General features: G+C 47.3%; 1 protein-coding gene across 3 annotated transcripts in view; it reads left to right on the top strand.

Moving 5' to 3' along the window:
- Window positions 1–18,318, top strand: part of ALDH9A1 (aldehyde dehydrogenase 9 family member A1) — a 339,496-nt gene extending 321,178 nt beyond the window's left edge. For all 3 annotated transcript variants that reach the window (XM_029618255.1, XM_029618257.1, XM_029618256.1), the window contains exons 11-12: window positions 17,367–17,479; window positions 18,094–18,318. In XM_029618255.1, the coding sequence (XP_029474115.1) occupies window positions 17,367–17,479; window positions 18,094–18,188 (208 nt within the window). In that variant the 3' untranslated portion in view covers window positions 18,189–18,318. The remainder of the gene's footprint in view (window positions 1–17,366; window positions 17,480–18,093) is intronic.
- Window positions 18,319–27,326: the final 9,008 nt, after the last annotated feature.

Here is a 27,326-nt window from a genome sequence, read left to right as displayed (position 1 = left end):
CCCACACACACACACACACACCAGCTCTCACCCAGGCACCCACACACACACACACCAGCTCTCACCCAGGCACCCATACACACACACACACACACACACACACACACACCAGCTCATATACACACACACATACAGCAGCTCTCACCCAGGCACCCTTACACACACACACACACACACACACACCCCAGCTCTCACCCAGGCACCCTTACACACACACATACACCAGCTCTCACCCAGGCACCCATACACACACACACACCAGTTCTCACCCAGGCACCCTTACACACACACACACCAGCTGTCACCCAGGCACCCATATACACACACACACACACACCAGCTGTCACCCAGGCACCCATATACATACACACACACACACACACCAGCTCTCACCCAGGCACTCTTACACACACACACACACCAGCTCTCACCCAGGCACACATACACACACACACCAGCTCTCACCCATACACACACACACACAAACACACACCAGCTCTCACCCAGGCACCCATACACACACACACACACCAGCTCTCACCCAGGCACCCATACACACACACACACACACACACACACACCAGTTCTCACCCAGGCACCCATACACACACACACAAACACATACCAGCTCTCACCCAGGCACCCATACACACACACACACACACACACACACACACCAGTTCTCACCCAGGCACACACACCAGCTCTCACCCAGGCACACATACACACACACACCAGCTCTCACCCAGGCACCCATACACACACACCAGCTCTCACCCAGGCACCCATACACACACATGCACCCTTACACAGATACAAACACCAGCTCTCACCCAGGCACCCATACACACACACACACACACACACACACACACACACCAGCTCTCACCCAGGAACCCATACACACACACACATACACACACACACACACCAGCTGTCACCCAGGCACCCATATGCACACACACACACACACACCAGCTCTCACCCAGGCACCCATACACACATACACACTCACACACCAGCTCTCACCCAGGCACCCACAAACACCCCAGCTCTCACTCAGGCACCCACACACACTCACACACCAGCTCTCACCCAGGCACCCACACACACACCAGCTCTCACTCAGGCACACACACACACACACAGCAGCTCTCACCCTGGCGCACACACGCACACACACACACACCAGCTCTCACCCAGGTACCCATACACACACACGCACACACACATATGCACACACACACATACCAGCTCTCACCCAGGCACCCATACACACACACACACACACACACACAGCAGCTCTCACCCAGGCACACACACACGCACACACACACACCAGCTCTCACCCAGGTACCCATGCACACATACACCAGCTCTCACCCCACCCACACACACACACACAGCAGCCCTCGCCCAGGTACCCATACACACACACACACACACACCAGCTCTCGCCCAGGTACCCATACACACACACACACACACCAGCTCTCACCCAGGCACCCACGCACACACACACACACCAGCTCTCGCCCAGGCACCCATACACACACACACACACACACACCAGCTCTCACCCAGGCACCCATACACACACACCAGCTCTCACCCAGGCACCCATACACACACACGCACCCCTTACACAGATACAAACACCAGCTCTCACCCAGGCACCCACACACACACACACCAGCTCTCACCCAGGAACCCATACACACACACACATACACACACACACACCAGCTGTCACCCATACACACACACACACACACACACACACACACCAGCTCTCACCCAGGCACCCATACACACACACACACATACACACTCACATACCAGCTCTCACCCAGGCACCCACACACACCCCAGCTCTCACTCAGTCATCCACACACACTCACACACCAGCTCTCACCCAGGCACACACACACACACCAGCTCTCACTCAGGCACCCACACACACACACACACACAGCAGCTCTCACCCAGGCACGCACACACACACACACACACACACACACACACACACACCAGCTCTCACCCAGGTACCCATACACGCACACACACACGCACACCAGCTCTCACCCAGGTACCCATACACGCACACGCACACACACGCACACCAGCTCTCACCCAGGTACCCATACACGCACACGCACACACACGCACACCAGCTCTCACCCAGGCACCCATACACACACACACACAGCAACTCTCACCCAGGCACACGCACACACACACACCAGCTCTCACCCAGGTACCCATGCACACATACACCAGCTCTCACCCACCCACACACACACACACAGCAGCCCTCGCCCAGGTACCCATACACACACACACACACACACACACATACCAGCTCTCGCCCAGGTACCCATACACACACACCAGCTCTCACCCAGGCACCCATATACACACACACACACACACCAGCTCTCACCCAGGCACCCATACACACACACATACACACACAGACTATAGGCTGTGGGGGGAATGTGGGAGAAGCGCACTGGTAGAGTATGGAGGATATGGTCGGCTGTTGTGAGAGGTTCTAGTGGCACTCCGGTGTTGTCCAGTGGTGCGCTCGGTGTCGACGGTAGTGGTGTCCTTGGGAGAGAGAGCTGAAGGCTGGGAAAATTAAACGCCAGGGGGAGTAGCAACTGAGGTTGCTTGAGTGGTTGCTGGGAATAGGAGTAAATGAAGAGAAGTTGGTTGTCTGAGGGCCGAAGCCAATGCTAGAGTGGGCGGTAGTGGAAGCAGCTAGGAAAGTGCTGGGACTGCACTCCAGGGCTGCACAAAGGGGCGCACAAAGGGGCCTGCCCCTTTGTTGCGCACGGCGCCTGAGCGCCACGCTGATTTAAAGGGCCAGTTGGGGCTGTCCCCCAATTGGCTGATTGGCGTTGGCTCTCCTGGTAGGCTCAAGAGAGCGGAAGAGGACGGCTCTGGTCCCGATCGGGGAAGCTTCGGCGGCGGCCGAGGGTAAGTGAGAAATTAAAGGCCTTTTTGGAGGCATGTTACAATCACATGTAACCTTGAACCTGCATAAAACAGAACCTTACAAACCTTGAACCTGCATAAAACAGAAAACCCCCAATAACTGTCTGGAAACCGTATTTCTCAAAACCCCGTTAGCCTTCGCTTTTTTCGAAAAACGACAGAGGGTAAACAGGGACAGGACCCTACTACCAGCCCAGGGTTGCATGAAAAGACACCACCTTGTCAGCTCCTTTCCATAACTGGACCAAATGGAAGGGGCTAGAGATGCCCAGGACAGCTTCCATGCTTCCGGGAACCAAAGTTCCATAGGAAAGGCGGTACTGACGCTCCTCGCTGATCTGCCTCCGGAGCAAGCTTCGAAATAAGACCCATTTGCAACAAGATAGAGAATCAGCCAAAGCATTAGATACCCCAGGCACATGATGAGCCCAAACAGTCACATTCAACGCCATGCAGCGAAGCACCAATTCCCGCAACAAGTCAGAAACCAACATGCATATCTCAGATCGCTTATCGGTGACCTCCACCACATCTAGGTTATCACACCAGAAAACTACCTTCTTATCCTGCAGACACGAGCCCCACAAAAAGACTGCGACCACTATTGGAAACAGTTCCAAGAAGCTAATGTTTTTTGTAGTACCAGATGACTTCCATGAAGCTGCGTACTGTTGTGTCCGTCGGTTCCCGATGCCCTCTCTCCGCCCTCCTCACCTCTTTGGTGCCTCCCTCTTCGGCCACGGGAAGATTGGCTGCTGCGGCATCTTCCTGCCGTGGTCCTCCGGCATCCCTGGACCGGCTCCACGCTGCTAACCGCCATGTTTCCTGAAGGCCTAGGGCCGCATGTGGCCCCCGACTGAAGTAGCAGCGATGGCGCAAACCTCGGGGGCGTCCCCCGAAGATGACGTCACCAGCGATGGATATTTAAGGTCTTAGAATTTGCTAACACAGCAAGTTAGCAAGGATAAGGATACTATTAAGGATATGGATTTGTTCTATCTATGCTACTCTGCCTCCTCGGACTAACCAGGGATACCCGCTCCTCGGGGGCCTTGCTCTCTCTCTAACTTTGTAGATTGCAGTCTGGAACCGGTACTTGCTCCTCGAGGGTCCTTGTTCCCGGACTTCTTCGAATTCACTTCTGCCTGGAAGTCAGCACTGCCTACTACTTCTGTGAGTTACCATCGCTCTCTCAGAGCTTTCCCTCGAATTAGGTACTCACTCCTCGAGGGCCTATACATTCCATCTCCTGGGCTTCTATGAGACATTGTGTGAGTCTTACCATCAGGTTCGGAACATGAACTCTGCTTACCCTGCCTACTCACTATATCTCAAGGGATTGCTGTTCCAGCTTCTGAGGAACTACAGCCCAGCCAGGCATTCCAGCTCACTACTGCCACCTCTGGTGGTTCAGTATACTGTCTAATAAAAGAACTGTCTCCATACTCTGAGCCTGACCGGTGGTCCCTCTCAGGGTCTTCCCTGGGGGCGTGGTCATCTGCCACTGGTCCAAGGATCCACCCACAACTCTCCTAAATACTACAGATTGCTACTCCCAAGCAGACTGTTAACTCTGAATTGAACAGATTGCTAACTCCTATCTGATTGCTCCTCCCATCAGATAGCGGTTTCATTACACGTACCAAGAGCCCTGACAGTAAGCACCAAAATCCAGCAAACCCGCTGCATCCATATACAGCTCCAAGTCATGATTTGACAATGACTCAGATTGCCATAGCAAAGAACTATTGAAGTCTGACAAGAACCGCTCCCAAACACGCAAATCTCCCAAATCTTATGCGCGATCTGAATGCAATAATTGCTCTTTTTCACATCCGCCATAGCGAAAAACAACCTGCACAGAAAAACTCCACCCATGGGAATCACAAGACAGGCAAAATTCAGACTATCCACTAAGGATTGCATCTGTCACAAGGTCAGTTTCTTACAAAGAAGCACCCTCCCTACAAAACCTTTCAAACACTCAGCCTTCTCAAAAGGCAACTGCGAGATCATGTCCACTGAATCCAACTCAATCCCCAGAAACACCAATCGAGTGCAAGGCCATTTGGTCTTGCCTTCTGCAATAGGAATACTGATCGCAAAGGCGACATCCTGAAAGCACCGCAACACCTCCGTGCAGGCCATCAAAGACGCCTTGCCCACAAACAAGAAATCATCTAAATAATGCACAATGTTCGATATTCCCAACTTCTCCTCGATTACCCAATGGACAAATGTACTGAATGCATCAAAATACGCACATGTGATCGAGCACCCCATAGGCAAAAATAAAATGCGTCATTAAAGCGGAAACCCAACAACGGGAAACTCTCTGGGTGAACTGGCAAGAGCCAGAAAGCTGACTCAATATCCACCTTAACCATAAAAGTCCCCCGACCAAAACGCTGAACCATTTGCACGGCTGAATCAAAGGAAGAATACTGCACAGTGCACAGATCTCACGAAATAAAATCACCATCGAGGGCCCAAAGAAGGAACCTGGAACGAAGGCTCTGCAAAAGGGACCATGATTTTTTGCAACCCAATCTCCCCGTGCAGCTTGCTCATAACTACAATTTTTGTCACCCCCGCCCCCCCCACCCCAACTAGCCCCGAGAAAGGGATCTGGAAACCAAAATCTAATCCACGAAATAAAAGAAGTGCGACCTCTACCTTCGGATATGCCTCTAACCAGGGCTCAAAGCAGCAACTCGAATCGGGAGCTCCATTTACAGACCGCTTAGGACATTTGGAGACTTGATGACCGGATCCACAACCCGAACACATGTGTCAGAATTTACAGTCCAGGAAGTTACAGGCAGAACGGTTAAAGCTCCAGCACACATCAAGGAGGCTGGTCCCGGAACAACCCGCCCCAGAAGATGTGGGCCCCCCTCGAAAGGGCCACCCACCCAATCCACTAGCTACTCTACCCTCATTACCCCTGGAGGAAGAGACCTTGGTATTCATCTGATTCAACCGAAGCCCCAGGTCCTGCATGCCCCAAGACATGAATTTGTTCTCCATCCAGTCACAAAAACACTCCTCATACTCTCTACTGGTAGGCAGAATAGCATTGGTATAAGTCAGTAGAGGCCCGTATTGAGAAGGATTGTGACATCCGACCACACTAGCCAAATGAAGAAAAGAGCTGATCCAATTAAGAACGTTGCGCTCCTTCCTTTGAATCCCAGGGAACTGCTCCACACTCCTCCTCCTCTTCTCTTACCTCTGTGGCCTACCAATAATTGAAAAATATCAATATTATTCCGCTCCCTGATTTTTGTCCTAAGGGACTTAGGCACATCCTCCTACAATTCAGAAAAAGTTACCAACACAGGGGCCCCTCTATCAGTCCCTTTTTTGCCTGTCACCCCCCTCCCCCCCCTCCCTGCAGCTACAGGTGAAGCAACTGAAGAACCAGAAGAAGAGGCTCTAACCCGCTTCTTCCTGCGCTTTGACTTGTACCGCTTCTTAACCTCCAAAGAATCACCTGACTTATCCCCAGCGACTGTAGGCTCGCCCCCACCAATGGACAAACCCCCAAATGCAGACACCGAAACAAATTGAGACAAGACCTTGCTCCCTTTACCAGGATCCCTAGACAGCTCACCTTACTGATCGATGCACAGGTCGGCCTCTCTCGGAGTCAGATCAAAGGGCCAGGTGCATTAGCTGCTGCTGACGCCGGGTCATTTCACCATCCTTCCTGCCGTGATGGACCTGGACCGTCCAAGGACTCACATGATGGATGTTCCTGTGGAAGAACCAAAAGCAGCTGAAACATCAGGTCCAAAAGACCCCTCTGACCCCAGACCCCCCCCCCCCTGCAGACCACCGGGAAAGCTCAGAGAAAGGGCCCCAACCCATCGAGTAACCAGGAGCAGCCCACCAAGAACCCTGATCCGAGGAACCCAGAGTGGCTCCACAGACCTCAAAATTAGTTGGCCAAAAACATGAGCTACCCCAGTTACCCCAACCCAGAGAAGGAAACATCCCTTAAAGCCAAGACCCCAGCCAAGTCACCGGGGGACCCTACCCCAACTGGAAAAGATGGGCCCCAATTGTCCCCAAAACATCTAACATTATCTGTCGAGCCCCCAACCCCCAGTCAGCAGAAAAACCAGTGGTCATCACATATCCAGCCCTATCATCCCCAATAGGAGCCTCAACACCAGGACATGAATCCCCCCCAAATACTGTGCCCACTTCAAGCACCAAGTTCATGCCGCAACCAGCATCCATCTCAAGAGTTCTCCCTCCTGCAGAGGCAGCAACTGAAGCATTCACCACTTCAGCACCACACAGCTCTGGCTGACTCGCGGCAGTGGAGGCAGCCGAAGATATGCACTATCGCAAGAAGGAACGAGAGCAGGCCCGTGACCAGGCTGCACCGCGTCAGCAGCTGTGGCTTTCTCCCCAGCAAGAGACCCAGGAAGCCCACGACTATGCACACTTGAATGCACACTCTAGCTCCCAGGGCGCCCTGGGAATCAGCGCACTCCATGGCTGATTCGCTGACAGAGCCATCCTGCCCCAACTGCCAAAAGATGACTGCATGCCGTCAGGTGCACTTACCACCAGGAGCTCCAGAAAACTGGAAGAACCCAAGGAGACACTCCTACCACCAATAGACGCTGCCGCCACCAAGACCTGCAGACCGCCACTCATCTCCGCAATCTCCTCAGCCGCCATCACCGCCTCCTCGGACTCCAGGAAGCACCACCGTGGGAACACTGACCCGCAACCACCGAAAATGGATGTAGCAGCTACAGCATCAGCAGGCAAGGGCATCTCACACTACCACGCACACCCCAGAAAACGCCCAAACTCTACCCACTATTCGACCAACCCCACGCCCAGGAATCAATCAGTTCCCAAATCCCTAGCGGTTTGAATTCAAACCATACAGCCCTAGCCCTAAACATCCAGTCACCAACAATTCCCCCCCCCCCCCCAAGCCAGGCCTGCTCACAAGTAGACAGGTACGAGACCTGCCTGCTCATCCATTCCAACACCAGGTTTAAAGCATGTATTAAAGAATGCCTAAAAAACACAACATTCTCCACTTGGAGTTCACAATGCAGCATTTCTCACAAGCACAGAAAAACAGCATTACACTACAGTTTTTAAAGCACAGACAGAAGAGCTCAGCAATACACCAAGCATTGCAGCCTGGGTTTTAAACAGACAGTTATGCAGCACACTTTAATGCTAATTAGTGACGCAGTACCCTCTGGGTAAACTGTTTAAATGGACGGTTGCAGAACTTATAAAGCCACAGTTTGTAACATCTTCCCACAGAACTTTCTATTACCAATTCCAAACATTAGGCTTTTACAAAGCATAAGGTTCAGCAGCAGTAACAGTGTTCCCAGTTTCATAACAAACGCTGCCAATTCATTCACACAAGTAGCAACATAGTCCAGAACAACTTTCCCTTTGATTTGTTCGTGTGTGTCTCTCAGGCTTTCTACTAGCATATAATCCCAAATTTATTTCTTTGACCTAGTTTTTGGTCAATGACTTAAAAACCTATGAGGGAAAACACAAACTTCTCTGCTTTTACTTTCCTGCTCTATTAACTAAGATTCTATGAAATCTGTAGGCACTAGTTTCAAGCTTTCACTTTTATTCTCTTCTTCTCTGGCTTTTCCCTGACTTGTGCAATCCAAGCTTAGCCTTTACTACTGCTACTTTTAAATTCTTAAAATACTAACAGGCATTATATTTCCCAAATAAAGTCACTCTGTAAGGCCTAGATGCATCAAGCTGATGATTTTATTTTTTCATGGGAGGGATCCCACTATCATGGAGGGGTATCGCCATGATAGTACAGTCCCTCCCCCGAAAAAAGATTGTATTACTATGGCGCATTCTTTTGTCTCGTGGCCAAACACCACAGGGCAAAGCAATGCGCTCAAAGGCCCTTTAACGTGATGGCAGCTCCAACCTCCAGGATCTGCCATCGCTTTAAAGGGCAGCCAGAAAAAAAAAAAGTTGCACAGTAAAAAGGGGAGATTGAGCGGGAGACCTAGTTCACAGCTGATGTGGATGCAGGTCCATCAGTCAGTGAGCTTCATACTCATTTTTGCGGCTTACTGTTGCATGATGGTACAGGCACAGAAGCCAAGGGCTACTTCTCTGGTCGTCACTCGCTGTTTTCAGCTCTGTACATTCAGGCCCATGTGTCTATTGCTGGCACACTCATCATCAGAAGGGATATGTAGGACTCCTAGGGCCATTTTCTGTCCGTTTAGTTGCTTTCCTTCGCAGTGCAGTCTGGGTCTGCAGGCTCTTGTGCAGAAGGCGGAGATGCTCCAGAGTTGTCAGGCAATTTGATGTGGGTTCGTCCAATCTGGATAACTTCCAAGAAAAGAGAGGACAAAATACTGTAGAGAGTTGGCTGAATTGTCTTTTTTTTTTTTTAATAGTATTTCTCCTGTTGCAGCACACAGGAAGGGTGTGTTCCAGTGGAAGGGTGTAACTCAAATGGCCTCCAGAGAATGAAAACATAAAAAAAAAAATGACAGGAGGAAGTCTTACAATCCAGCCTTGCCCTAGGACTTTGGGCAAGCCCTTAGATTTTAGAGGTGATAATGGTGTTTGTTCCATCCTTCTTTGGACAAAATGCATTCAAAGGTTTTGCCCCCTTTTTTTTTCCTTAAACTTTTACTAGTCTTTCAAGCTTGCTGCAGTGGGTGTGTAAAGACCCTTTGACTCAGTATTGTCAAGGATCAGACTAATGTCCGACCAGTAGGACAAGAAGAAAAAAAAAACCAGGGGAACAAGGTTATGCTATGGGATTCCCTTTTAGTGTTACAAAAACTTTGTTTCACCTTGTTGTTCGGCCTAGAGAGAGGAAAGCTATAGCTTGCCTTGGCCAGGAGTATTTTATTTTTGTCTTATCTGAGGTTCATCTGTGTTTTGTGATCATAAGCCATCATTTCCGGTTTCAGGCATGGCCAACACCGAGAACCTTCTCCAAAGGGTTAGTAGTGTTAGTGGCAGTGCTGCATGAGGAAGACATCTGATACATTACAGGAGGACCTTGCAAGACTGGAAGATTGGGCATCCAAATGGCAGATGAAATTTAATGTGAACAAGTGCAAGGTGTTGCATATAGGGAAAAATAACCCTTGCTGTAGTTACACGATGTTAGGTTCCATATTAGGAGCTACCACCCAGGAAAAAGATCTAGGCATCGTAGTGGATAATACTTTAAAATCGTCGGCTCAGTGTGCTGCAGCAATCAAAAAAGCAAACAGAATGTTGGGAATTATTAGAAAGGGAATGGTGAATAAAACGGAAAATGTCATAATGCCTCTATATCGCTCCATGGTGAGACCGCACATTGAATATGGTGTACAATTCTGGTCGCCGCATCTCAAAAAAGATATAATTGCGATGGAGAAGGTACAGAGAAGGGCAACCAAAATGATAAAGGGGATGGAACAGCTCCCCTATGAGGAAAAGCTGAGGAGGTTAGGGCTGTTCAGCTTGGAGAAGAGACGGCTGAGGGGGGATATGATAGAGGTCTTTAAGATCATGAGAGGTCTTGAACGAGTAGATGTGAATCGGTTATTTATACTTTCGAATAATAGAAGGACTAGGGGGCATTCCATGAAGTTAGCAAGTAGCACATTTAAGACTAATCGGAGAAAATTCTTTTTCACTCAATGCATAATTAAACTCTGGAATTTTTGCCAGAGGATGTGGTTAGTGCAGTTAGTGTAGCTGGGTTCAAAAAAGGTTTGGAAAAGTTCTTGGAGGAGAAGTCCATTAACGGCTATTAATCAAATTTACTTAGGGAATAGCCACTGCTATTAATTGCATCAGTAGCATGGGATCATCTTAGTATTTGGGTAATTTCCAGGTTCTTGTGGCCTGGTTTGGCATCTGTTGGAAACAGGATGCTGGGCTTGATGGACCCTTGGACTGACCCAGCATGGCAATTTCTTATGTTCTAGGACTTACAAAAGGGTTGGGTGGTCGACCCTTCCCAAAGCAATCTGCAACCATTACAGTCCCTAGTTTCACTGAAGACTTATTAAAAGATTTAAAGTGGATTTCATTCAGGTACTATAGGTATTTCCCTAGCCCCAAAGGGCTTACAATCTGTTTGTTGGTTTGTTACAGAACAAGGCCTAGTGTTTCACCCAGAACAACAGATCCAGAAGCTGTGAGAACAAAGGAAAGGGATTTGCATGTGGACAACCTTTCATCTGTGTGTACCTATCTTCAGACTTGGGGGTCCATGCCAGCAACTCTGGACTTTTGTTACATGGGTCAGAGCGCATATGCATGCTCTTCAGAGAGCCTTGTTTTTTCAGTGAAATCCTTAACCTCATGACTACGAAGGTTGTATCTTCCGTGGATGGCCCACCAGAGTTGTCTTTAGGCAGGAGAATGGCATTGGTATCACCTGTCTTGCCACTGGTGTCCACAGATATGAGTCAGGAGCTTATGGTTGAGGGGCTGTGGTCTCCTGAAGAGAGGTGAACTGGTCAATCATTTAGTTAGAAGCTAGAGTGATTTGTTTAGTGCTACTGGAGTTTTCCCCTGGTTGATGTCAGGTAGCATACATAATTCACCAGGGGGGACCCGAATTAACCAGTTTTTCTGGAGGTGGTGGTGGTTGTGCTATGGGCACAATGGCATTAGTCTTTTCTGCATCTCATGTGGATTACATTCAGGCAAGTTATCTTGGTCATCACACCTTGGACCCCAGGGAATAGAAACTGTCAACTGAGGCATTCAGGCCCAATGGGGCTACCATGTATGGTTTTCATAGCGAGCAGTGAGAATGCAAAAATTACACTGGTGTTACAGCCATAGGAAGGGGCTCTCGATCAGCCAAGATAGATGCTCTAATGCTAAATTGACCACAGGTGGAGATGTTGTATGTATTTCCTTCATGACCACCTGATTGAGATGGGGCTTCAGAAAGTAATGTGGTTTTCAGGCCTGATTCTTCTGGTAGCAATGCATTAGCCTCTGAGGCTATGGTGTGTAGAGTGTTGACATCTGCTTTTCCAAAGAAACAAAAACTTCACAAAAGGAATGTAAAACAATCACAACAAACTTATCAATATTCCCAATTCTATTTTTTCAAATCTGTAGATCCTTCATCAGGGAAGAATTTTGTGAATGATTACAGCACTGGAGGACTGTGCTTTTATCTGCACTTTGGAGATGATACAAATTGTGTTTTTTGGAAGAACATTGAATTTTTCCCTGATGAAGGATCTACAGATTTGAAACACAGCCACAATGGGCAAGTGCAAGTATTTCCCCCCAGCGTTAATATTTAAGTTTAAAAAAAAATGTTTTTAAACATTTTTTGATTGCCAGTAATCTGGTTTTGTATTTTTGGGCATTTTTTCAAAACATCTTTTGGATTAAGTTTAAATAAAATATTGACTGTTTGATTCAGTGGGTAGTTGGTTGGGTATTTATGATTGTTTAAATGCCACGGGTTACCTGGATGGAACTGGTTGTTGGCTATGTATGAAACCCTACCTTCCACTTTCAAAAAACTGTTTTTCATCCAGTCTATATATATAGAAAATTATATGAAAAATAGTTTTGGGAATGTTGATAGGTTTTTGACATTTGGTTTTCGACAGCATTATTCATCTTCCGGTAATCAAGGTCATGTTTTGTCAGGATCTGATATTTCACAAGGCTCTGGATCCAGTTTGTCTTGCGGTCTGGACTTTGAAAGAGCAAGATTGGTGAAGAAAAGTTATTCCTAGGCTGAGATAAAGAAGCTTATCTAGGCGCAGAATTTTCTCATAACTTGGTTTACATCAGTGTGTGAGGAGTGTTTGAGCATTGTTGCACAGAGCGCTGGTGCATACCAGGTCAGGCCTTGATACCTCTAATTTTAGATTTTCTTCAAGAGGGATTTGCTAAGGGTGGCCCTCACTGTTTTGAAGGTGCAGGTGGCAGCTCTCTCTTGCTATAGAGATTGCTCTGGTGTTCTCTCCCTGACAGGTCTAAATTCTTGACGAGTGTTGAATGCATTCATCCTCTTTTCTGACTTTTGATTCCTCTTTGGGGTCTTAAGCACATCTCCTTGCAGTTACTTTCCTTGAAAAAGGTGTTCCTGGTCGCCATGTGTTTAGTGCAACAGATATCAGAATAGCAGGCGTTCTTGTGCCAGGGAACTCTTCTAATCCTCTGTAACCATTGTTCAGAATAGGGTGTAACGTTGCATAGTTCCTTTCCTTTTGCAGAAGGTGGTGTCGGGTTGTCACCTAACTCGTCAGTACTTTTGCTGGATAAGCGGAACGATGAGCTGTAATTGCATTATCTCAAGCTTACTAATGAGTTTCAAAGATCAGCGCATCTTTTTATTGTCCATGGTAGCATGAAAAAAGGAGAGGCAGCTGGAATGCCTAAAGCACCTATGTGCATTCTGATGTGCATCGCCAAGGCAGATATTGGGTCCGAGAGTGCAGTCTAAGTCATGGATGGAGTTGCAACTAATATCTCCATTGGAGATCTGTAGAATGGCAACATGGTCTCCCTTACTTATTTTTCCAGGCATTATCATCTAGATATTCAAGTTAGAGAGGATGCATCTTTTCTGCAGTGGTGTTGTAGTGAGCTCAGGCAGTATCCCACCCTAGGAGAAAGTAGTTTTGGTACATCCTATTCATATGGACTGACGTGACTGGATGAAGAGGAAGGAAAAATTAATTCTTACCTGATAATATCCTTTCATCTAGAATAGGCCAGTACATGCTCCTACCCTATGCTGCCTTGTACTGGGTATTTTGAGTTTTTGGTGCCTTTCGAGACTGAGAGATGAAAGCATCTCATGGAAGTACAGTATGGATGTTTTTGTTAAGTGTCCTTCTCCAAGCTGTTGGAGTCATGTGCCTTTTCCTTTGTGGTTACTCCTTATTTCCTTACTTTGCTTGCTCCTTTGTTCTTCTGGAAGTATTTAAAAAAAAATTAAAGGAATGCGTAAACCAAGTTTAAGGAAGAGAGTTGGTGGTGGTTCAGTTTTTCCACAGTTAGTTTTTTCAGGAATACTGGCAGGTGGATGTCAACACAAGTATATAAGGCATGGCATCAGCAAAACTTTTGTCTGTCTCCATCTGCTGGTAGGCATGCATAAGAACATAAGATATACCATACTGTGCCAGACCAATGGTCCATCAAGCCCAGCATCCTGTTTCCAACAGTGGCCAATCCAAGTCATAAATACCTGGCAAGTACCCAAACTTTAGATAAAGCACAAGCTACTATTGCTTATTTATGTATTTATTTAAGGCTTTTTTTTATACCGATAAACGTTAACACATCGCATCGGTTTACATGGAACAGTAAGAAAAGAACAATTACATGGAACGGAGTGTAGCATAGTATAAGATATCTAACAAATGATTAACAAGGGGAATAACTATGGGAGGTAGTAATAAAATATTAATATTAAGTATAACAAGAGAGGTATATAAATTCACAGTGGTATACAAAACATATTTACTGAAAAGCAAGTAAAGGGAGAGACTAAAATGGAAAGAGATTAGGGGGTGGGAGGGAGGAGAGGAAAGGTAGGGAGAAAAGGTAGATACGGGGCATTAAGTGAACGCCTGTTTGAAGAGCCATGTTTTTAATTTTTGTTTGAATTTCTGAGTACATGGTTCCATGCGGAGGTCAGGCAGCATTGAGTTCCAGTTTATGGGGCCTGCAATTGATAGGGCTCGATCTTTTGTGGAGGATAGGTGCATGAGTTTGGGGGATGGTGTGTAGAGGGTTCCTTTATAGGCGGATCTGGTGGGTCTATTGGATGCGTGGAAGTGGAGTGAGTCATTGAGCCATTAGAAGTTTTGGTTGTGTAAGGTCTTGTGTATGAGGGAGAGGGTTTTGTAAAGAATTCTGCTGGATATGGGGAGCCAATGTAGGTCTCTCAGAATGGGTGTGATGTGGTCGTTCCTACATGTATTCGTGAGGATTCTGGCTTCAGCATTCTGTAGCATTTGGAGGGGTTTGATGGTGGAGGCAGGGAGGCCTAGGAGGAGGTAGTTGCAATAGTCAATTTTTGAAAAAATTAAGGCTTGCAGGACTGTACGAAAATCATTGTGGTGTAGGAGGGTTCTTAGTTTCTTCAGGACGTGGTTTGTAATAACATTATTTCATGGTGGATTTAATGAAGGTTTTGAAGTTTAGTTGGTTATCAAAGGTAACGCCAAGATTATGTACATGTTGTGTGATAGGTGTGGGAGGGGGCAAGGTGTTGGGGGGGAGTATGGGTAATAGTGAGGGGGTTGTGGGAGATGAGTTCTGTTTTGGTAGTGTTGAGTGAGAGGTTAAGTTTCATGAATAGTTGATTGATTGCATTAATGTATTCGTCCCATATTTTTAGGGAGGTGTGAAGGGTATCAGTGATAGGCTTGAGGATTTGGATGTCGTCCGCATAGATGAAATGGGGGTGGCCTAGGTCTGATAGGAGGTGGCAGATGGGGTAACATGAAGATGTTGAAGAGAGTAGAAGATAGGGCAGAGCCTTGTGGTACCTCTCGGATTAGGTTAATGGGGTCAGATTCAAAGTTACCCGATTTGACTTTGTAGTGTCTGTTTTTGAGGTAGGATTCAAACCAGTGGAAGGCGGTTCCTGTTATGCCAATGTTTGTGAGTTGGTTTAATAGAATTGTATGGCTGATCGTATCAAAAGCGGATGATATGTCGAGCATTGCTAGGATGTAGGAATGCCCATTGGGGCGGATTTTCAGAGCCCTGCTCGCGTAAATCCGCCCAAAACCGGGCGGATTTATGCGAGCAGGGCCCTGCGCGCCGGGAAGCCTATTTTACATAGGCCTCCCGGCGCGCGCAGAGCCCCGGGACTCGCGTAAGTCCCGGGGTTCTCCGAGGGGGGCGTGTCGGGGGCGTGTCGGGGGCGGGCCCGGTCGTCGCGGCGTTTCGGGGGCGTGTCGGCAGCGTTTTGGGGGCGGGTACGGGGGCGTGGCTACGGCCCGGGGCGGTACGGGGGCGTGGCCGCGCCCTCCGTACCCGCCCCCAGGTCGCGGCCCGGCGCGCAGGAGGCCCGCTCGCGCGCGGGGATTTACGCCTCCCTCTGGGAGGCGTAAATCCCCCGACAAAGGTAAGGGGGGGGGTTAGACAGGGCCGGGCGGGGGGGTTAGGTAGGGGAGGGGAAGGTGAGGGGAGGGCAAAGGAAAGTTCCCTCCGAGGCCGCTCCGATTTCGGAGCGGCCTTGGAGGGAACGGGGGTAGGCAGCGCGGCTTGGCGCGCGCCGGCTATACAAAATCAATAGCCTTGCGCGCGCCGATCCAGGATTTTAGTGGATATGCGCGGCTCCGCGCGTATCTACTAAAATCAGGCGTACTTTTGCTTGAGTCTGATGCGCAAGCAAAAGTAGGCCTATTCGCGCTTTTTGAAAATCTACCCCATTGTCTATAGCTTTGAGTATGGTGTCTGTGAGTGATAACAGGAGAGTTTCTGTGTTGTAGAATTTACGGAATCCAAATTGAGAGGGGGCTAGGAAATTTTGTTTGTCAAATATTCAGAGAGACAGATGTTGACTACTTTTTCAGTGATTTTGGCTAGGAAGGGAAGGTTTGAGACAGGACGAAAATTAGAGAGTGCTGTTGGGTCGAGATTGGGTTTCTTGAGGATGGGTTTGATAATTGCTTGTTTTAGCATGGTGGGGACGTTACCAAAGGAGAGGGAGCAATTAATGATCTCAAATATGGGTTTGGCTATTGTGTAATTACTGTAATACAGTTTCGTTTTTCCTCTAGGAGCTTATCCAAACCTTTTCTACACCCAGTTACACTAACTGCTGTAACCACATCCCCTGGCAATGAATTCTAGAGCTTAACTATGCACTGAGTAAAAAATAATTTTGTTCGATTTGTTTTAAATGAGCTACTTGCTAACTTCATGGAGGGCCCCCTTGTCCTTATCTGAGAGAGTAAATAACTGATTTACATTAACTTGTTCAAGTCCTTTCATGATTTTGTAGACTTTTATCATCTCTTCTCCAAACTGAGCAGCCCTTAACTTCTTTAGCCTTACCTAATAGGGCAGCCGTTCCATGCCCCATATCATTTTGGTCATCCTTCTCTGCATGACCCATTCGAATGGTCTGACCTGACTGTTCTAGAGGAAAGGAAATTATCAGGTAAGAAGTAATTCCTACAATCCTGATCAGACTTAGTTTTAGAAAATCTAACAAGTTATTTTTTGTGCCATTTGAAGCCTTGAATCTCAGCTTTCCAAGGACTTGTGGAGAGAATCAGGGAGTAAAAATGTATTTGATGACCAGCATTGTCTGTAGCAGTGAAGGATTATAACCTGCTTTTAACCTGTCTTGGTGCTGTGCTTTATAGAGATATTCAGCGTGCTCATAGAGTGGTGGCGGCTCTCCAGGCTGGAATGTGCTTCATTAACAACTACAACATAAGCCCTGTGGAACTGCCATTTGGTGGATACAAAAAGTCAGGTATGAATCAGCAGGAGAATGGGGGCATATGTGTGCAAAACTTCTCCCATTTATAATGCACCCAAATGTTTGAGGGAGCAGTGGTGCAGACTCTGCAGGGATTTTCTATCTATGGTCTTGCATCAGTTTTCAAAGTTAAAATACATACATACTTTCACTTTGAAAATTGTCCTGTCTGCAAAAAAAAGGGCTCCTGAAACTACAGGGAAAATCTTGTCATTCTACACCTTCATCACTATACCTATATCATCCAACCTGATTTTAAAAACTTCTAATGAAAGGGCTTCTTGCTCTCAGTAGTACATTAAAACTATAAAAATGACCACTGTTTTAAATCTTTACACCTTATTTTAGACCTTATGTTACATCAATTCTTTGTTTAAGCTATTGTACCCCACCTTGAGTGATTTTTCTTTTATTCAAAAGTGTGGATAATAAAAAATAGTGACATGGTTTCCAAAGTTTTATATAAGTGTTACAGTGTTCATTGAGAGTAATATTCTTCATCATCCCTTAACTTACAATGCTGTCAAAAACAGCAAAGGTGCTGGAGATCTTGGGGAGTTTGGTTTATGACATTTGAAAAAGCATTACTCCCTCTTACTGCATTACAGGTTTTGGAAGAGAAAATGGAGAAGTTGCGATACAGTATTACTCCCAGCTGAAGACTGTGTGTGTGGAAATGGGAGATGTGGAGTCTGTGTTCTGAGCACTTGAGCATTAATCAGCACCTCAGTCTATGAAGAAAGTCATTCTCTGCCATCACTCATAATCACTTGGATGATGTATATTAGAGATGAGAAAATGCAGTATTATAAAATTCTGTTTCACTAAACAATTTTGTGGGTTTTTAAAATATTTTTTGTTGCAGAGGTGGAAGGAGGAGGAGAACCGAAGCGATTCCTTCTTTCCTCTCAGGAATACTGGGGAAAGAACTTGAGACAAGAGACCAGACTCCCAAGTCAGAAAGACTGCAATAGGACACACCTCCCCCCCCCCCCCCCCCCTACATACCCTCAACCCACCCATCCACTGCACATTGCCAAAGAGACTCTTCCCCTGAACCAGAGGTCCTCTTTGGTGTCTGGTTTGGAGAAGGCCTTAGTGGGAAGGGCCGTTTAGTAGGTGGTAGGTCTAGTGTGGATGGGGGGTATATGTGTGTGTCTGGCTAGTCTGAGGCTTGGGTATTTGAGGGTTCTGGACTCAGGACTTCCAGGTGTGAGTGTCCCAGCCTCAGGACTCCCAAGTGAAGGGGTCCTGGAGCAGAAAGTCCTATAGATATAAATAAATTTTATTATTTTTTTACACCAGTGGTTAGAGGTGAGAACTTTTTTTTTACATTTTAAATGTAATTGTAACACTACCAAACTGTCTCAAAAGATTACATACACAATATTCACAATGATTTCCCATCACAGAAAATGCTGGTTACATATTTTTACTGTATCTCTCCCCTCTACCTATTTTGGTGTAATGATTGGATGCAGCAGAAAGAACATCAGCAGCCTGTCCCCACTTCAACAGGAAACAAAAGGATACCAAATCTTCTCGAACTTAGTGAGAGCCCTATTCTGACAAGCAGTAATTTTTCCCACTAGATAGATTCTCAAGACATTTACACACATGCCACAGAGATGGCATGGATACAACAACATGCCAGTTCACATCATGCAGCTATGATTATTTGAAGAACCAAGAGCCATGCGCAAACAGAAATGTTAGGAATGGGAAGACTTAATAGAAAAGTCTTAGAATCTGTTGTGGTAGATAGCAATGATCTCAGGGATTAACCCCAAGATCACGCACCAGTAATGTCAAATGAATTGGCAAGACCACCATATGAAAGAACATACTCTCTCCCCCACAATTCCACTAGTGTTTATTGTCTACGGACTGATATCATTTATGAACAAGTGCCTGGAGTAAGGTACCAGCAAAAAAATGTATACCCATTTTTCAATAAATATGAGGAGACAGAACATTTAGAATAAGAAAATATTGGCCCTTATTGATTCATCTAACACTTAAAATATTTTTCTCACGTCATATGGCCTGATAACCCACTGAAGTTCAAATTAACTACCATTTTAGCACTGATTTGAACTTTACTGCTATTTTACTGAACTTTTTATTTTTAGTGCACATTTTAAATAGATGTACATAGCATAGTACAGAAAGTTAACTTTATTTGTAGTATGTTTGTGTTTATTTTTTTAATTGATGTTCCGTACAATATTAGCTCAAAATGGGTTACAACATCTTTTATATAAAACAGCATCAACATAAAAAAATTAATTATATATATAATATTACAGCATTATTATATCATAGTAAATATTTAAACAGGCCGCTTACTGTCTCAGGAGGTGGAAGATCATGGGCTACATTTCCTAGCGTGTAGCAGATGGACTCAGGACCAATGGGTATAGTGTACTCCTGATAGCAGTTGGAGACTGAGACAGATTTCAATGTGACATCAGCCTACGTATACCCGTGCAGGAAGCTTAGCTCTTCAGTATTTCTCCGTCTCCTAAGCAGTTAGGGACACTACACACACTTGCACAGCATTAGAAAATCCAAACCAAAGAAGAAAGAAAATCTTACCTCTACAAGACGAGCCCCGCTCTCCTGCAGTGATACCTAAGGGTCCCTCCCCCAGTCGAGAATTCCCTAGGTGATTTCCGAGATCCCTCAGAGGTGAGCCTCGGTCTGGTAGCCGGTTCCCTGCGTGGACTTAGCCCCCAGAGTGGCTAAGAGGCAGGGGTGCGATACCGAGCGTCGCGGTTAAGGTATTTTCCCTTTCCCCCCACAGCCGGAGACCGCCCAGCACGAGACCGGGAAGCGCCGAGACAAGGTAAGATAGAAAACTTTCTTAAAGTCTCCGATCTCCGAGGCTGGGATAGCCACACAGATCGTCCTTTCGGCATCTGTTAAATCGGGTTGAGCAGCCCCGTCTGGGCTAGACCCTGATCCGGTGTGAGGGTCCACACACGTGGAGACCCTCCGGGGGGGGGGGGCGGGCCCATATTGCCTGCATGGTTGTTGGTGCTATTTCCCCCCCTTGATTTCTGTATTGTCCGTACAACTGAGCCGTGTGCACAGCAGTGAGCCGGGTGCACAAACGACTTGTGCGCACATTGTTGGCACATCTGGAGCACACAACTAAATCCACCGGCATGCGCACCTATGTGCACGGACGAGTTCTGAGCCATTCCACGTGCACGAATTATGGCACCTCCGACCAAGAAAGCCAAGGGACAAGCCCTCTATCCTGCCTGCCACCTGAGAGCTACGCAATCCAAAGTGGCCTCCTCCCTATGCCTGCAGTGCGAAGAGGCTCAAGAGGAACCGAAGCAAGGCCGTCCTCAGACTGTAGAGTAGTCCGGTTCCACCGATGATAGTACCCTGGGCCTCTGCATCCCAGACACCTCGGGGAACTCCTCTGGATTCAATATGGACCCAGGGACCTTTTCCTGGTGGAATTCTTCAAAGGCCTGCAAACCTTTGTCCAGGCGCAATTGTTACCACCTGTGACACAGCCACAGCCTCCACCAGAAGAGCAAAACCTTTCAAGCCCCTCTCGGATCCCCCGAGACATGCCCCTCCTGGGCAAATGCCTCCCCTTAAGGGACACAGCCACCTTGGGGAAAGAGCCTGACTCCCTGGAGGAAGGGGAAATCCCTCCAGGGCTGGAACCATACCGAACCATGATGCGATTTTTCTCCAAAGACAAGTTACCAGATCTCGTGTCTCTGAGTCTGAAAACGCTGGCCATTCCTGGCGCAAGTACCAAAGATGAATCCAGTTTTGGTCGGTCTCCGTCAGGCCTCATGCAATTTCCCAATGCTATAGGCCGTACAACAACTGTTCCTGTACGTACCCGGATCAGTCCCAGACAGTGGTTGAGCCTCCTTTCCAGCAGGTGGAGACAGACTAAAACTTGAAGGATACCCTATATCAGGACAGAGCCTATCCTCTAACCCTTCAGTATTCGTCTGTCTCCAGCAGGTGTAGCATCTCCCCTTTGGTTGTCTGCTGTAGGCTAGTCAGCCTTTTCTTCTTGTAGGCTCAAGCAAGTATTTTTTATGTTCTCGCTTGTTTTAAAAAAAAGGAAGTTCGCCTTTTTTAGTGATTTTTCTTTTTTCTGTGTGGGAGACTGCTCCGTCTCCCAGCTCTTGCCCGGCTCAGGGGGGCTTTGCCCCTTTTGCACTGCATAGCCTGAGTCCATGGACGCTTCCAGGTGTGGGGACCGAGTCTCTCTGGGTCTCGTTCCCCCCCATCTGGCTGCCGAGAGGGTTTTTGAACCCGCTGATGCGCTCAGTAAAAAAAATAATAAATAAAAATTAAAAAGTTTTAAACTTTAAATAAGTTGCAGGTACTCACCTACCTCTAACTTATTTGCAGCAGTTGACCAGCATTTTTTACTTTTTCTGGTCATAGCAGGCCTTGAACCGGCAGCCAGACAGGCAGGAGGCAGCAGGTTTCCCTCCTGCTCTCTCCTGCTGTGCAGGCTGTCAGTCAAAGCTTTTTTTCTGCTTCTTTTTCCTCAGCCGCGGCTCGGCTATGTCCCGGCAGGCAGCCTGCCTTTCTTGTGGGCTGCCCTCCTCGCGTTTCTCGCGGCAGGGCGTCTGTACTGCTTGCCTACCGGATGGGGAAGGTCCCTTCTCGGCAAGACAAGCAAATTTAGCCCGGGGTTCCGCTTCTCCCGGCATGGCCAGGCCTTTCCCGGGTCGGCAAAGCCCAGGAACGGTGGCCATATTGGATTTTTCATCGGGGCCGATTTCAGAGCTCCCTGCGGCTGAGGGGCCAGAATGTTTTTTGATTTAACCCCCGATTTGAACCCCGCGGGTCCCCAGGAAGGGGGGTCCTGACCCCTCCTCGCCCCCCCCCCCCCCCCCCCGTCAAATCGAGGGTCCCTTTTTCTGCGGATTTCGTCCTCCTCATGCATAAATCTTATTTAGCTAGCTTGCATGAGCAGGACGAAAGCCCCCCCCCTTGCCCCCCCCCCCACTGCCAAAAATCCCTCACTCAGCGCCGTTGACCCCTGGGCCGGCTGCGGAGCCCCAGGGGCCAGTTACAGTGCGGGTGGTTCCGGGGGTGCTCCCTTTGTCTCCCAGGCCCTTGGACCCCGCCGCTTCGCCAGATTCGGCGAATGCCCCCCCCTTAGGAGGGGGATGACCCCAGAGCCCTCTGTTTATTTCGTAAGGAGGAATTGGAGCCCCTGTTCTGCAGGAGCTGGGTCTGGAAAGTCCTTCTGTGGATAATCTCATGGCCTCGCTGCCCAAGGATATGAATCCGGTCCGGGGGGGGCTCCGGCCTCGGCCTTTCCCTTCCACCCCATGCTCAAGCTCCTAATCCTGCGGGAATGGGAGGCCCCTGAGGGTGCGCTCCGGGTGGGTCGTGCGATGGATAAGCTCTATCCCCTCCCGGAGGAAGGTTTGGAGCTGCTGAGATATCCCTCTGTGGATTCTTATGTCTCTGCGGTGGCCAAACACACCACGATTCCGGTGGAAGGTTCCACGACTCTGAAGGATCCACAGGATCGTAAGTTAGAGGCTTACTCGAAGCGCATCTTCGACGTTTTGGCCCTCGGGGTCCGGGCGTCTTGCTGTAGCAGCCTCATGATGCGGGCAGGCCTTCAGTGGGTCCAACAGTTACTCTGCGCCCGGGAACTTCCGCCAGCAGAGGCAGAGCAGGCCAAACGTCTGGAGGCCGTAACCGCCTACGTATCGGAAGCCCTCTACGACCTGATCCGTGTGCAGGCGAAGGCGATGGTTTCGGCGGTGGCTGCCCGGAGGCTCCTTTGGCTATGCCATTGGTCGGCTGATCAGTCGTCCAGGCCTCAGCTGGGCACGCTGCCCTTCAAAGGTAAGATGCTTTTTGGAGAGGATCTCGAGAAGCTTATGGATTCCTTGGCTGATAACAAGGGTCCATAAGCTTCCAGAGGACCGTCCTAAATCTTCCCGGTCCTTCGCGCCCGCCCGTTCTCGTTTCAGGGGGCAGCGTCACTTCGCTTCTCGGGGACGGAGTGGTTCCTCGAGGGGTTCTTCTCGTGCTTAGTCCTGGTCGCAGCCCTTTCGTGGGAGGCGGCCCTTTAGTGAGGGCCAGCCCACGCGTGCCACCACTAAACCTGCCACGCAATGAAGTTCAGCTGACTCATTCCTCGGTTCCTTACCTCGGCGGATGCCTCTCCCTGTTCTTCGAGGAATGGGTCAAAATCACATCGGATCAGTGGGTCCTCGACATTATCAAAGACGGGTACGCTTTCGAAATTGTCAGGGAACTGCCGGATCTCTTTCTTTTCTCTCCTTGCGGACGGGCCAAGAGGGACGTGGTGGTCCAGACTCTCTCCAAACTTCTGGATCTGGGTGCGGTGGTCCCAGTTCCGGAGAGGGAGATTGGCGCCGGGCAGTATTCTAAGAACATAAGAAAATGCCATACTGGGTCAGACCAAGGGTCCATCAAGCCCAGCATCCTGTTTCCAACAGTGGCCAATCCAGGCCATAAGAACCTGGCAAGTACCCAAAAACTAAGTCTATTCCATGTAACCATTGCTAATGGCAGTGGCTATTCTCTAAGTGAACTTAATAGCAGGTAATGGACTTCTCCTCCAAGAACTTATCCAATCCTTTTTTAAACACAGCTATACTAACTGCACTAACCACATCCTCTGGCAACAAATTCCAGAGTTTAATTGTGCATTGAGTAAAAAAGAACTTTCTCCGATTAGTTTTAAATGTGCCCCATGCTAACTTCATGGAGTGCCCCCTAGTCTTTCTACTATCCGAAAGAGTAAATAACAGATTCACATCTACCCGTTCTAGACCTCTCATGATTTTAAACACCTCTATCATATCACCCCTCAGTCGTCTCTTCTCCAAGCTGAAAAGTCCTAACCTCTTTAGTCTTTCCTCATAGGGGAGTTGTTCCATTCCCCTTATCATTTTGGTAAACCTCTGTACCTTCTCCATCGCAATTATATCTTTTTTGAGATGCGGCGACCAGAATTGTACACAATATTCAAGGTGCGGTCTCACCATGGAGCGATACAGAGGCATTATGACATTTTCCGTTTTATTCACCATTCCCTTTCTAATAATTCCCAACATTCTGTTTGCTTTTTTGACTGCCGCAGCACACTGTACCGACGATTTCAATGTGTTATCCACTATGACACCTAGATCTCTTTCTTGGGTTGTACCACCTAATATGGAACCCAACATTGTGTAATTATAGCATGGGTTATTTTTCCCTATATGCATCACCTTGCACTTATCCACATTAAATTTCATCTGCCATTTGGATGCCCAATTTTCCAGTCTCACAAGGTCTTCCTGCAATTTATCACAATCTGCTTGTGATTTAACTACTCTGAACAATTTTGTGTCATCTGCAAATTTGATTATCTCACTCGTCGTATTTCTTTCCAGATCATTTATAAATATATTGAAAAGTAAGGGTCCCAATACAGATCCCTGATGCACTCCACTGTCCACTCCCTTCCACTGAGAAAATTGCCCATTTAATCCTACTCTCTGTTTCCTGTCTTTTAGCCAGTTTGCAATCCACGAAAGGACATCGCCACCTATCCCATGACTTTTTACTTTTCCTAGAAGCCTCTCATGAGGAACTTTGTCAAACGCCTTCTGAAAATCCAAGTATACTATATCTACCGGTTCACCTTTATCCACATGTTTATTAACTCCTTCAAAAAAGTGAAGCAGATTTGTGAGGCAAGACTTGCCCTGGGTAAAGCCATGCTGACTTTGTTCCATTAAACCATGTCTTTCTATATGTTCTGTGATTTTGATGTTTAGAACACTTTTCACTATTTTTCCTGGCACTGAAGTCAGGCTAACCGGTCTGTAGTTTCCCGAATCGCCCCTGGAGCCCTTTTTAAATATTGGGGTTACATTTGCTATCCTCCAGTCTTCAGGTACAATGGATGATTTTAATGATAAGTTACAAATTTTTACTAATCGGTCTGAAATTTCATTTTTTAGTTCTTTCAGAACTCTGGGGTGTATACCATCCGGTCCAGGTGATTTACTACTCTTCAGTTTGTCAATCAGGCCTACCACATCTTCTAGGTTCACCGTGATTTGATTCAGTCCATCTGAATCATTACCCATGAAAACCTTCTCCATTACGGGTACCTCCCCAACATCCTCTTCAGTAAACACCGAAGCAAAGAAATCATTTAATCTCTCTGCGATGACCTTATCCTCTCTAAGTGCCCCTTTAACCCCTCGATCATCTAACTGTCCAACTGACTCCCTCACAGGCTTTCTGCTTCGGATATATTTAAAAAAGTTTTTACTGTGAGTTTTTGCCTCTACAGCCAACTTCTTTTCAAATTCTCTCTTAGCCTGTCTTATCAATGTCTTACATTTAACTTGCCAATGTTTATGCTTTATCCTATTTTCTTCTGTTGGATCCTTCTTCCAATTTTTGAATGAAGATCTTTTGGCTAAAATAGCTTCTTTAACCTCCCCTTTTAACCATGCCGGTAATTGTTTTGCCTTCTTTCCACCTTTCTTAATGTGTGGAATACATCTGGACTGTGCCTCTAGAATGGTATTTTTTAACAATGACCACGCCTCTTGGACATTTTTTACTTTTGTAGCTGCTCCTTTCAGTATTTTTCTAACAATTTTTCTCATTTTATCAAAGTTTCCCTTTTGAAAGTTTAGCACGAGAGCCTTGGATTTGCACACTGTTCCTTTTCCAGTCATTAAATCAAATTTGATCATATTATGATCACTATTGCCAAGCGGCCCCACCACCGTTACCTCTCTCACCAAGTCCTGTGCTCCACTGAGAATTAGATCTAAAATTGCTCCCTCTCTCGTCGGTTCCAGAACCAATTGCTCCATAAAGCTATCATTTATTCCATCCAGGAACGTTACCTCTCTAGCGTGACCCGATGATATATTTTCCCAGTCTTTATTGGGGTAATTGAAGTCTCCCATTATTACTGCACTACCAATTTGGTTAGCTTCCCTAATTTCTCTTAGCATTTCACTGTCCATCTCACCATCTTGACCAGGTGGACGGTAGTATACCCCTATCACTATAGTCTTCCCTGACACACAAGGGATTTCTACCCATAAAGATTCAATTTTGTATTTAGTCTCATGCAGGATGTTTATCCTGTTGGACTCTATGCCATCCCGGACATAAAGTGCCACACCTCCTCCCGAGTGCTCCTCTCTGTCATTGCGATATAATTTGTACTCTGATATAGCACTGTCCCATTGGTTATCCTCTTTCCACCATGTCTCTGAGATGCCAATTAAATCTATGTCATCATTTACTGCTATACATTCTAATTCTCCCATCTTACTTCTTAGACTTCTGGCATTAGCATACAAACATTTCAAAGTTTGTTTTTTGTTTGTATTTTCGTTCTGCTTTTTAATTGATAGGGATAAGTTAGAATTTTTTAGCTCAGGGGAGTTTTTAGTTATAGGCACTTGGACTACTTTTCTAATTATTGGAACCTCACTGTCGGGATGCCCTAATTCTAATGCATCATTAGTATCCTTTAAAGATACCTCTCTCCGAACCATGCGCTGCTGAGCGACTGTCGGCTTTCCCCTTTGTTCTAGTTTAAAAGCTGCTCTATCTCCTTTTTAAAGATTAGTGCCAGCAGTCTGGTTCCACCCTGGTTAAGGTGGAGCCCATCCCTTCGGAAGAGACTCCCCCTTCCCCAAAAGGTTCCCCAGTTCCTAACATAACTGAATCCCTCTTCCTTGCACCATCGTCTCATCCACGCATTGAGACTCCGGAGCTCTGCCTGCCTCTGGTGACCTGCTCGTGGAACAGGGAGCATTTCAGAGAATGG

The sequence above is a fragment of the Rhinatrema bivittatum genome, chromosome 10, assembly GCF_901001135.1.
Source record: "Rhinatrema bivittatum chromosome 10, aRhiBiv1.1, whole genome shotgun sequence".
In the NCBI taxonomy this organism is placed as follows: Eukaryota; Metazoa; Chordata; class Amphibia; order Gymnophiona; family Rhinatrematidae; genus Rhinatrema; species Rhinatrema bivittatum.
Note: the sequence above shows the minus strand (reverse complement) of the source record. Positions and strands in the feature narration are given on the sequence as shown.